At 42.5% G+C, this 13,122-nt stretch overlaps 1 protein-coding gene across 2 annotated transcripts in view; it reads left to right on the top strand.

The window, feature by feature from the left end:
* The window catches only part of shtn1 (shootin 1), a 38,509-nt gene that overhangs the window by 12,235 nt on the left and 13,152 nt on the right, over positions 1 to 13,122 (top strand). For both annotated transcript variants that reach the window (XM_076891354.1, XM_024804753.1), the window contains exons 4-6: positions 1,982 to 2,076; positions 6,180 to 6,348; positions 9,534 to 9,631. In XM_076891354.1, the coding sequence (XP_076747469.1) occupies positions 1,982 to 2,076; positions 6,180 to 6,348; positions 9,534 to 9,631 (362 nt within the window). The remainder of the gene's footprint in view (positions 1 to 1,981; positions 2,077 to 6,179; positions 6,349 to 9,533; positions 9,632 to 13,122) is intronic.

Here is a 13,122-nt window from a genome sequence, read left to right as displayed (position 1 = left end):
AACTCCTTAAAAGCTCATACAGTTCAAATAAAGACAGAGGCATTGTATCTGGCCTTTATAAGGGATTAACAAATATGAAATTACACTCGACCCTATATATCAAAACAAAATGGGAAATGGAGGGAGGAATAGAGATAAAGGAGGACAACAATATGGACATACATATGGAAATGTAGCAGCTCGCAGAGCTGGAGGGAATTTGGGTGGAAAAGCCTGATAAGATATTTTATTCCACCTCACCAAAAATCTCACTATGAAGGTAACCCGCACAAATCACTATCATATTTTCTGGGACTGTCATGTTATTAAAACGTATTGTAAGGGGATACATGCAGCAATACGAGAGATATTTGGAGGTTATTTACCTTTGGGAAGTAAAACTTTATTTTTTGGACTTATCAGAAGGATGGACAAAGAACGATAAATACTTGTTTAATATTTTACTGGCAGCAGGTAAAAAAGCCATCACAGAAAAATGGCTTTCTCCTGAGAGCCCAGCTATGAACATGTGGATGGACATCACAATGGACATTTACAGGATGGAGAACAGGCCAGCAGATATGAACTATAAGAGGACCTGTTTGTATCACGATGGAAGAAATGGATGGACTATATAAAAAAACGCAGGCCAGATTTTGATTTTGACTGTGTTAAGTACTAGAAGATATATTAGAGGATATATTAGTTATATTAATGGTAGTAAAATCTCACTCCCTACATGCCTTTTTCTTTCTTTCTTTTTCTGTTTTGCTCCCTTTTTTCTCTTTCCCTCCTTTTGTATGGATATTTTAGTTGTTTAAAAAGAGAAAAAAGCAAAAATACATGTAACAAATTGTTGAAGCTGATGGTTTTGTACAGTTATTCCTAAATGTCAATTAAAGAAAAGAAAACGAAAACTCCAGCAATGTTAGCTTAACTGCTATTGTTACATAGAAGCAGTGTGCAGTGAAAGCTTTCCCACGCTCCTCTCTGCTGTGTGAGCTCCTGCTTTCTCCACCAAACATGGCCTGTGTGGATTTTTACATGAGTCGGGACCAGCGTTAAACCCAGAACGCAGTTAGCGGTAAATGTGTTGGTCATGTATTTCCTTTGCCATTGTCATAGGTAATATCAATTAAAAATCACTTCTTGTCACCATTTAGTAAAGAATTAAATGTTCCCACCCGGGCTGAGGTGTAGCATCACACGTCATGACTCGTAAAGAGAAGCTCATGTCCACCCTTGAAATACTTGCACAACACTCCCCTTTATTAATATTCTGGTTCTCTATCCTTTTCCTCGTCTATTCAATCAGACACGGATGAAGAAAATAAAAAACGGGGTAAATAATCTGAATATGAGCTCATAAATAAATATGAGGTTCGGTGTAAAGTCTCATTCTAATGAGGTCATTCAGTGCTGAGGTGTCGAGTGTTACGGCGCTCTCGTCAGCTGCAGGGATGCATCGTCCTTTAGAAAAACCTAATTGTTGTCTTTGTTTCCATCACCACCTTTTGTTCATGAGTTGATGTTAAAGTTCTTCTTCACATGAGTACAGCCTTTCATATTTCATCAATACTAATGACTCGTTTGTAAAATTCACACATATGCTTTGTTTAAACACTGACTTGTGTTTTTTAATAACCTGTTGTCCTCATAACCGAGTCTGTGAGGTGCTGGAGACAGCAACACCCAGAAAAATATTAATAGCTATTAATACATTTGACAGTCATGCTATTTAATACAAACACTAACTCTAACATACAAAACGGATGATGAGCTTTTAAAACAGCATCGTAACAAATGTATCCAATAGTGTGTAAGCTTAGAATTTAACAACCACGTGTAACACTGAAAGATATTAGTCCTGAAATTCCCTCACATCGGTGTTGTAGGATGTGATGTTTGTCATATTTTACTATTTTTATTTGTTCTGTTACGTGAAACTGAAAAAGCCGTTTCCCGTCTTTCCTTTCATCTTGTCTTTTTCTGTGTTTTCCAGTCTCTCAGATGGTCATTGAAGAGGTCAGCGCCATCCAGGAGAACCTGGAGATTGAGCGAACGTGCAGAGAAAGTGCTGAAGCGCTGGCCTCCAAGGTACAGTTGACCTTACGTTAAATCAGATCTGAACTAATTTCCTATGCGTGCTCAGATTCAGTTTCACATTTACTAAAACGGTGTCATTAAAGTAAAACAAGAGAAGAATAAAGTAATAAAATAATGTTGGTTTAAACCGGCTTTCCTAAGTGAATGTTAGAGTCCAATCAGCCATTTGTGATGACATTATCTGAGCGCAGGGTTACAATCACAGCGCTCTCTGGTCCTCTGCCGCCGCTCCTGTCCCCACGGCTCAGTGTAGAAAATTGTGTTGGATTCTTCTGATTCACAGCACAATTTTTTGGAGTCCTTGCCAAAATGCGAGTTGTGATTGAAAGTGGGGGAGTCTGGCACATAGTGATTTTGCAGCCCACTGGTGCTGAACTTATCACAGTAATCATTTCTCATTCAATTTCTGCACAAAAGCCCTCAGAGTCCACCTGGTTGGACGCAAGTGTGGACAGTTGGAGACTGAGGAAGAATTACAGTGAAGGTGGGCTTTTTCATCAGAGTAGGTCATCTGCTAATCGCGAGGTTGCTGGTTCGATCCCAAATATCCTTGGGCAAGGATAACCCCGAGTTTCATCCACGGGAGTGTGACTGTGTGTGAACGTTGGATAAAAAGCACTTAAGCACAGAAAAGGCGCTCGTGTGAATGAGTGACTGCTGCGCTTTGAGTGCTTCAGGGGAAGAATCAGTCCATTTACACACTGATCATCTGCTGACATTATCACTTACTCATTTGTTCACTTAATTACTTAATTGTGTCTCTATGTTTAAAAGGTTTTTTAACCTCTAAACCAGCAAATAACAAATGAAATTATTACTAGTGTCATTTGAGTATTAAAATATTTGATGTTAATGTTACATCAGGTCTATATGTTTATATTAAAGGAGTTTTATTGCACTGAGCAGTAGACAGATATTCTTATTGATCATAGAAATCTTGTGTTTCAGCAGTGGCCATGAAACATATCTGACTCCTTGTGTTTGCTGACCCCCGCGAGTCCTGCTCGCCTCCTCATGAGTAGCTCAGGGTGACAAAGATAAGGTGGATGATATTGTCCCACCTCAGGTGATCAACAGTTCCTATGATTAAGGATCAGCTCAGCTTCTGTCATCTGCTGTAACAGGCCAACTATGCCTCCCTGATGAAACTTTACCAAAGATCAGTACCAGCTGTGTTACCACAGGAAGCCTGGAGCTTAAATCGCACAGCACACTTACCAACCGTAGCAAATATGATACAGATATGATAGAAATTAAAACTTGCCTATGCAAATATTGAATTTTTACATTAGTCAAATATTCAATCAAAAGTTCAGAACATGTCTGTGAAGGTTCTCAGTCATCCAGGTCATCGTAGTCTAAGGAGCTTGGAAAGAAAAGCGTCTGGACTTCTTTAAGTTGCTTGAAGACGTTTCACCTCTCATCCCAGAAGCTTCTTCAGTTCTGAACTGAAGAAGCTTCTGGTAGAGTTAGAATTGTGACTCTACCGTTTTTAAGTAGCCTTTTCTCTCCAGATTCATGAAGCACTGTTGATAAACAGACTTCTATAACTTTACTAGTCAAATAAAATAAATCTATTCCAGTTGCATTAACAGCAGTAACCAGCGGTTACCAGGAGTCCAGCTTTAGAAAGTTGAGATATTTACAACTATTAAATTGGTCAAGTGAAGCTTGAGCCCCTCCCAGAGTAGAAAAAGGTAATAAAAGTGTATGAGGTAATAAAGTATGAGGTAATAAAAGTGCTGCTGAGTCTCCACATGAGCTACGAGGCTCACGAGCAGCTGCAGTACGTAGATTTGCACTGCAGCATCTGAAGTAGGTGTTTCTCTAACTAGTCGTATACAAGCTGCCTTTCTTCCTAATTTACTTTTTAAATTTTGTTTTGTAAAATAAACGTTTCAAAGATGAACAGCATACTTTGGAACTAATGACAGAGAATCAGATGTGACAAACTGTATTTGTCTTGAAATGTTGTCCAGGATTATTGTGAATCCCACTTGCAGCTGACTGAGCACAGAACAGACATCATGTTTCAGGCTTTGTCCAGTGAAGCGGCTGCTAACAGCTAGCACTGTGCTATTTCAGGAAGGAATTATGATTTCTGGCTAAAAGGCTGCTTGGTCTAAGTAACGACTCTCCTTCAGGCTTTATTTGATGTGCTCGCTTTGCTTCACTAACGGCTTCTTTCTTCATATAAAGCGACGTCCATAACCAGACACTCCCTGTGCTGTGGGTGTGTGGGGCGGACAGCAATAGTCCTTAGCTATTTCAAAGAATAAATCCATTTATTAATTATTAACTTACTTATGTTAAAAGCATCACGTTTGTTCACCATAAATCCATAAGCAGAGTACAGTCTGAGTCTGAAACATTACGCTGGCCTTTCAGCAGCAATACTCCAAAGTCACCATTCCTGTGCACACTGTGTTAACGTGGGTTTATTACTCATTTGCATTTAAATCAGAGCTGGAACACACCACGACGGCAAGTTAAACTCTATGTTAATTTCTGTCCCCAATGATGGTAATTTTGCACAACAAATATCTCCAAGGCCGCTCTGAAAGAAGCCAAAGTTTAGAGCAATTCTTTAACTCGTCAACATTTTGATTTAAAAGCAGCTGGAGGGGGTTAGCAATTTACAACCAGTCAGAGGAGAATGTGGCTTTGATGCTTAATGTTTTTGTGTTGCTGTATGATCAAGGCTGTGACTTTGTAATGGCGACCTCCAAAGACAGCGCTAGCCGACTGTTATGTCAGCCTCGAGTCATCTAAGTATGTAATTTTAGATGTACATCTTTCACCGATTGTAGATTATTATCAGAAGAATGTGATTCCATGTTATGTATTGTTGATTGCATTTCAGAAAAAAAGCTGTCGTCTGAAGGGTGTCATCAAAAGATGGAATTGCTGCAATCCGCTCTCACCGGGATGCCATTAATAAATGCTTCTTTCATGGCTCCTGTTTTCTATTTCCTTTACTTTTTTCTTCCCTTTAGGGGCTTTTCTTCCTTCAGGTGACATCAAGAAGCGTGCATAAGAGGCATCAGTCCCACGGCCATGGCTTTCATTCATGCTTTACTTACCACTGGTCTCCTTAATTCATATATATAAGTATATAAATATATATAATGCTAATAAAGTATAATGCTTCAACAGAGAAGCACACACTCCTGTAGCAATGATTATAACGGAGTGTGAAAATATTAACAGCTAAAATGAATTGTTATTCCTACTACAGTGGTGCTGCCATGTTGTACTGCAGTTCTGTGAGTGGACTGTCCGAGTTGTGTTTATGTTCTTTAGATGTTGGTGGTCTACAGTCTACTGTCTACTTGTATAAAACCCATGAATGCTTTGTTACCAGGACAGTTTACTGCAGCTAGGACATGCAGCACATTAGAAGATATTGTTTTAATAGAAGTATCAGTACTTTGGTGAAAACAAGCAAAATATGATTTGAGCTCAACTTTGTTTCCTGTAAAATGAATTTGCCACCGATTATGTGAAACGATGAAGACGTGACTAAAGTGCAAATGTTCAAAGCATTTCTACACATAGCATCAGCTGTTGCATTTATGGGCATATTTATGTTCATGAAGGTCTCTCTGTGGAACTTGGTAATCCTTGAAATGTGTTCTTGAGTTGGTTTGATGTTGTGAAGGAGTTTTTCTTAACTAAGAGAAGAATTTTGCTCTAATCTATTTGAGCTGCCTCCTGTGGTCTCAGATGTTTTGCTCTTGCTGAGTTTGGCACTGCAATCTGTGTTCGAGCCCAGCGATGGCCTACTGTCCTCACTGTCCTCACTGTCCAGTTAAAATGCCATGAAACAGCTTGTCAGTCAGTCCAGTTACTCTTGAGAAAACGTGAAATAATGTATTCAGATGGCTGTATTTCCTAAATATTTAATGCAATACTTTTGTATTGCATTAAATACAAAAGTATTTTGTATTTAATTAATGTTAAAAGTCCACTTTGCTGGTGTGCAAGGGCACCAAAAACTTATGGACTTGACTGCAGGTGTGTTGAACTTCAGTTGGTGTCTTTATGATCTTATTCTGACAGTACATTACACTTTCTTTGCCTGCATGCTACAGCTGGACAGGCAGAACCGCTCTCTGAAGAGGAAGAGTATGATGTTGCTGTCTCACATCAGCCCTGAGACCATCGCTGACATCGACCTCAATGATGAAGCAGAAGAGAGTGAGGACCTGCATGCATCGAGCCACGACTGCCTGTCTCCTCAGTGCTGCACCTCCATCTCAGGTACCGTAGAAAGTAAAGCCTACACTGTGCTGACAGACCTCACCTACAGCATTCATTCATTCACCAAAGAGTATTTGAACACAAGAATGTGTTCACTGGTCACAAGGAGAGCTGTGAAAGCACTTGTGCACTGGTACATTTACTTGCATCTGCTGGCAGTGATAAGTTACTGCAAAGACAAACTCTGGGTTAGAAGATGGATGAATGAAGAAGGGAATGTACCACTGAGGTGAAATCTAGTTTGGAATCCATCGTCTTTGTGTTTGACTCTTCATTTTACAAGGACTTTACTCAAAGTCTTCACGTGGCACATAGTTTCTCACATATTTGAATGAGTGGAAATCAAATTACCTGGATTCTAGAGGTAATGGTTCGGTCGTGTTTATGGAGCGGACCCAAAAGCAGACGAAAAGTAACGAAGAGAGAGACGTTTTATCGGACTGAATGCCAACAAACAAAAACACGAAGCAAAACAAGAGAACTGAAACCTAAACTGGGAAAACTAAACGAACTCTGTAAACTGTGGCAGGAGACATGAAACACGTAGACGGGGAATAACCCCGAGCATGAACAGTGGTAACAAAACACTCAGACGACCTGACACTGAGGACTTAAACACAGGAGGGGAAGGAGGGAAGTAGAATGAAGCATGACGCCACAGGGGAAACAAAACTAAACACACTGAGCAGGGGAACAATGGACCTTTCAAAATAAAACAGGAAACATGGAGATGCAGACATGACGAAGCGACAAACATCAACCAGACTAAAACTCAACTAAGACAAACTAATATGCCAGAATTTTTCTCATTAATCAGAAATATGCAATAACTCAACTACATCCTTAACAAGAATAAAACATGATTCTAACATAAGAAGTCAAGAACAGAAAAAACAAACTCAAGATGCTGGGTCTCAGACCCCGACAGGTTTAAGCCCGCCCCATTGCCACGTCCATCACAGTGTGAAATTTAGCTTCACCAAAAATTCAATTTACAGATGACATGAAGAGTATAACGTCTACACCCTTAGAGTAAAAAAATATTAGGTGTGTTGCGCACGTGTGCATAAAATAACTGGCAGATGTCCTGAGAGTTTTCAGCTGACTGAAGTTCAGCACTGCAGACGTATTTTCTCCTCCAGCTGCCTCTGGCTCACGTCATGGTCAGTTCCTTTAGTCAAACAGTAATTATACCTCCGGTGATAATGGATTTATACTCGATGATGCTTTTCCATTCATGTCGTTGGCATTAAAAGGGACAGATAATCATGTCATTTGCAAATAATATGCTGTGATACAGGCAATACTGAAATAAGTTGACTTTTGCAAAGATTGCGGGCTTATTATCTTGAAAATTCATAATTGCATGTTAATGGACAGCTAGTCAAAGCAGCCCCTGTGATGAAACACCAGATATTTGGCTACAGACTTCTGTAGATCCCAGCCAAACAAACGAGCTCTCGTAGGTTCTGAGCTAAGTACATCACACCGATTGTGTTCATCTGTTCAAATCATTTTCAGTATTTCGCTTGAAAATTTTATGACACGAAATCCTCGTTCTGCTCACCAGAAGGCAATCCATCTGTACCTGAAACAGCTTTTGGTGTCAGCGACCTTCTTCTGCTTAAGTACCCTGTTTAAATGTCTCAGACTGTTCCTGCTGTGAGCTGTTTGTATTAACACGTCTTTATTTCAAGATTTATTCCATTTGTCACATTTTTGGACACGTACAGTTCTTAACCAACGTATCGGCACAGCACAGGTTTAAGCCACAGCTGCACTAAATTAAACTAAAAGAGTATTTTTTAATGGTTAAACTCACCACTAAAGCTCAACATGATCCTTTTAATGCTGAAATATAATGTTTTTATGTTGTCCATGAAATTTAAGATTTGTTGTTTTACAAAAAGTGGAAAAAATAAGAAAGCCCATATATATATATATATATATATATATATATATATATATATATATATATATATATATATATATATATATATATGGAAGACAGCACAGAGGCACTAATCATGGCAGCACAAGAACAAGCTCTGAGCACAAGATCCATAGAGGCTGGGGTCTATCACACCAGGCAAGACCCCAGGTGCAGGCTGTGTAAAGATGCCCCAGAGACAATCCAGCACATAACAGCAGGGTGCAAGATGCTAGCAGGCAAGGCATACATGGAACGCCATAACCAAGTGGCCGGCATAGTGTACAGGAACATCTGTGCCGAGTATAACCTGGAAGTCCCGAGGTCAAAATGGGAGATGCCCCCAAGGGTGGTGGAGAATGACCGAGCTAAGATCCTGTGGGACTTCCAGATACAGACGGACAAAATGGTGGTGGCTAACCAACCGGACATAGTGGTGGTAGACAAACAGAAGAAGACGGCCGTAGTGATCGATGTAGCGGTTCCGAATGACAGCAATATCAGGAAGAAGGAAGACGAGAAGCTGGAGAAATACCAAGGGCTCAGAGAAGAGCTCGAGAGGATGTGGAGGGTGAAGGTAACGGTGGTCCCCGTGGTAATCGGAGCACTAGGTGCGGTGACTCCCAAGCTAGGCGAGTGGCTCCAGCAGATCCCAGGAACAACATCGGAGATCTCTGTCCAGAAGAGCGCAGTCCTGGGAACAGCTAAGATACTGCGCAGGACCCTCAAGCTCCCAGGCCTCTGGTAGAGGACCCGAGCTTGAAGGATAAACCGCCCGCAGGGGCGTGCTGGGTGTTTTTTATATATATATATAAATATATAAAAGTTCTGCAGTGCTGAACTTCAAAAAAGGAAGTTTTAGTGGTTAAAGCGCTAAAGTCCAGGGCGCCGACTCAAAGAAGCATTCTTATTTGACTCATAAGTTCTAATAAAGTTTTAGTTTCAGAGACAATTTTGACAAAGTTTGAAGTATTTGTGTTTTCTTGTTTGTATGACAGCTGGTCTCGTACATTTGTTAGGCACGGTCTATAAGCACAAACTAAAAAACGAGAATGTAACACCAGTATGAATGAATTACTCTGTTTCAATCATTTGGTATTATTTGGTAGACTAGAACTGATCAGCGTTTCAAAGAGGTTTGGCTCTACATAATAAATGTTCTTATTTGACGAAACAAACACAGGTTAACCCACAGAATGTCACAGTTGTACAGTCAGTGCACAACAACATTGTTTAACTGTGCTGCTTTTTTTAGTGCTGCAAAATAAGTTGGAAATGACAGTTAAGGAGAAAAATCAAGCACTCTCTGATCTTGAGGCAGTAAGAGAACTACTGAGGGCGACCAAGGAGGAAGTAAGTATTTAATATTTCTTTTTCCCTGTTGTGAATACTTTGGCCAGCAAGCGTGTGAATGCAGATTCCCAGTTCTTAGTAGTGAATATGTGCAAAATGTGTCCCTGCATTGTTGTTTCCTAACAATAATAACAGTGACACATTAGCACGGAGGACAGAAAGGGATCCACTGTGTGTGCAGCTGCACTTTGCATGGCAGAGGTTTGTCATGTGCTGCCGCATCTCTGTTTTGCTGCAGTCGAGAGGGAACACACAACGAGTCACATTTAAGGCAGGTGTGCACTGTAAGTTAAATGTTAGGACCATGTCTGTGGTCAAACTGTGGTCATAAATATTTTGTGCTTGTAAATCAAATGCTTAGTTGTGAACTGAGTTTTGTAACCTTTAAACATGTTAAAATGTTATGTTTGTGCTTCTATAGATGAGAATTTGTGTTTGTAAAAGTATTTACATGAGTTACAGTGTTGTTTGCATAGGTCTACGTGTAAAACTCTGCGCTCTGGTTCCCTGGATGTGTGACAGTTTCAACTTACAAGTACGAATTTTGACCCGATTTTTCTTCCTTTCAGCTGATTGGTCAATGTCATGTCAATCACAAATGAAACAATCCAATCAGAGAACAGATGGGTTTGGCTGTCGGAGGGGTGCTTTACGGAGCTGCAGGTCCTGGAAGGATAAATGCTCTTTTACATGCCAGCCCAGCGTTTTCCTTCATCACCACGAAGGAAAACAGTCTGTGCGTGTCCGAGTCCGATGAATTTTGTGTCACAGGTTTACGAGCTCACACAGGGACCTCCAGAGACTTTAACGGCTCTGTGGACCTCGAGAAGGAGCAGCATTGTGGAAATGACACAGTCTTCACTAGTATGTAGGAAGACACCAGTAGTAGGATAGTTACAAAGCTTTCTTCGTTGTGAATGAGCGATACATGTTTTTATTGAACATTTGAAGATAAAACAACAGTAACTCCTGTAGAGGACATAAAGTCAGAGACAGAAACAACAAGGAGCAGGCGCATCTAGTACACGCAGAGCTGCAGCAAGAAAACAACAGCGCAGCGGCCAGCGCAACAAATTTTGCGCTCTCAGTTAGAAGTGAATGCGTCTGCTGTGAAAGGACCTTCATGCTGTGACTCACAGCAATGGTCCCGGGTCAGCCCTGACTTTGTGTTAAGGTAATACTAAAGTATTAATGGTATTTCTAACCACTGATATACCAAAACTTTATCCTTTCAACAGCTACCAAAAGTTAGGGAACCTAGCTGCTATGGGACATTCATATGTTCTACCCTTCCAGGACCTGAAGCTCAGTAAAGCACCCCTCCGACAGCCAAGATCTTCAACCCACACCTCCGGCAGAGCTTCACCAGCAGTCTGAGGGAGACTGAACACATTGAGTGTCAATGGACCATGTTCAGCATCTCCACTGTCGAAGCCACTGCAATAAGCTGTGGCCGCAAGGCAGTTGGTGCCTGTCGTGGTGGTTATTCCCAATCCAAATGGTGGACACTCGAGGTGACAGGTGCCACCAAGCTGAAGAAGGAGCCCTACCAGGCTTGGTTAGCCCGTGGGACTCCGGAGGCAGCTGATAGGTACTGACAGGCCAAGCTTAACGCGGCGTGGGTGGTGGCTGAAGCAAAAACTCGGGTGTGGGAGGAATTTCGGAGAAGCCAAGGAAAAAGACTTTTGGATTGCCTCGAAGAGATTCTGGCAAACCATCAGGCAACTCAGGAGGGAAAAGCGGTGCTCTACCTGCACTGTGTATAGTGCAGATGGAGCGCTGCTGACTTCGACTGAGAAAATTGTCAGGCAGTGGAAGGAATACTTCGAGGACCTCCTTAATCCCACTGGCACATCTTCCATGGAGGAAGCAGAGTCTGGGGATGAGGTGGATGGCTCACCTATCTCTGCGAGGTCACTGAGGCAGTTAAACAACTCCTTGGTGGCAGAGCCCCTGGTGTTGATGAGGTCCGCCCCGAGTTCCTGAAGGCTCTGGATGCTGTAGGGCTGTCTTGGTTGACACGTCTCTGCAATGTTGCGTGGAGATCAGGGGCACCACCTCTGGATGGGCAGACCAGGGTTGTGGTCCCCATCTTTAAGAAGGGGGACCGGAGGGTGTGTTCCAAAAGGGTGGAGTGCCCACTCCAGATCAGGGACGAGTTCCTGCCCCAAGTGGAGGAGTTTAAGTATCTCGGGGTCTAGTTCGTGAGTGATGGGAGAAGGGAGTCGGAGACTGACAGACAGATTGGTGTGGCAGCCGCAGTGATGTGCAGTCTGTTGTGGTGAAGAGAGAGCTGAGTGTAAAACTGAAGCTTTCAATTTACCGGTCGATCTACGTCCCTACCTTCACCTATGGCCACGAGTTGTGGGTAGTGACCGAAAGAACGAGATCGCGGATACTAGTGGTGGAAATGGGCTTCCTCCGAAGAGTGGCTGGTCTCTCCCTTAGAGATAGGGTTAGAAATTCACCCAGAGTAGAGCCACTGCTCCTCCCGAATGAGCGAAGGGAGCCAGTTAAGGTGGTTCGGGCATCTGACAAGGATGCCTCCTGGGCACCTCCTGGGTGTTCTTGGCATGTCCCACTGGGAGGAGGCCCAGGACACGCTGGAGAGATTATATCTCTCGGCTGGCCTGGGAACGCCTTGGTGTTCCCCCGGACAAGCTGGAGGAGGTGGCTGGGGAGAGGGAGGTCTGGGCTTCTCTGCTTAGGCTGCTGCCCCCGTGACCCGGCCCCGGGTAAAGCGGAGGAAAATGGATGGATGGATGGATGGATGGATGGATGGACAAATAACAAATCACAAATCCACATTGTGTGGATAACAGCTCAGTATTGATCATGTCCATGGTATAGCTTTGTATATGTGTTCTGATCTCCTTTCTTAAAAGGCATGGCTGTGCCTGTTTTCAGTGGTAGTGCTGTGCACACTGCAACACAACTAAGAAAATTCAGCTTCATTTAAAACAATAACTGATCCAGTTTTTGCTGGTTGGTCACAGCAATGATTCCCATGAGCTGCGTATTTAGGAAAGATAGCTGTGCATATAAACAATAAGCTTGTAAATGTGACAGAAAAGGTTGTCTACCAATCAGAGGGTTTGTCCCCACCCCCTGGTGTACCCCAGTGATGTGTGGTAAATGGCCTGTAAATGGCCTGTATTTATATAGCGCTTTTCTAGTCCCTAAGGACCCCAAAGCGCTTTACACAACCTGTCATCCACCCATTCACACACACATTCACACACTGGTGATGGCAAGCTACAATGTAGCCACAGCCACCCTGGGGCGCACTGACAGAGGCGAGGCTGCCGGACACTGGCGCCACCGGGCGCTCTGACCACCACCAGTAGGCAACGGGTGAAGTGTCTTGCCCAAGGACACAACGACCGAGACTGTCCAAGCCGGGGCTCGAACCGGCAACCTTCCGATTACAAGGCGAACTCCCAACTCTTGAGCCACGATCGCCCCGAGTGAATGTTAGATAAAGTGCTTTG

This window comes from Maylandia zebra, linkage group LG13 (genome assembly GCF_041146795.1).
Source record: "Maylandia zebra isolate NMK-2024a linkage group LG13, Mzebra_GT3a, whole genome shotgun sequence".
NCBI lineage: Eukaryota > Metazoa > Chordata > Actinopteri > Cichliformes > Cichlidae > Maylandia > Maylandia zebra.
This window is presented reverse-complemented; position numbering and strand designations above follow the sequence as displayed.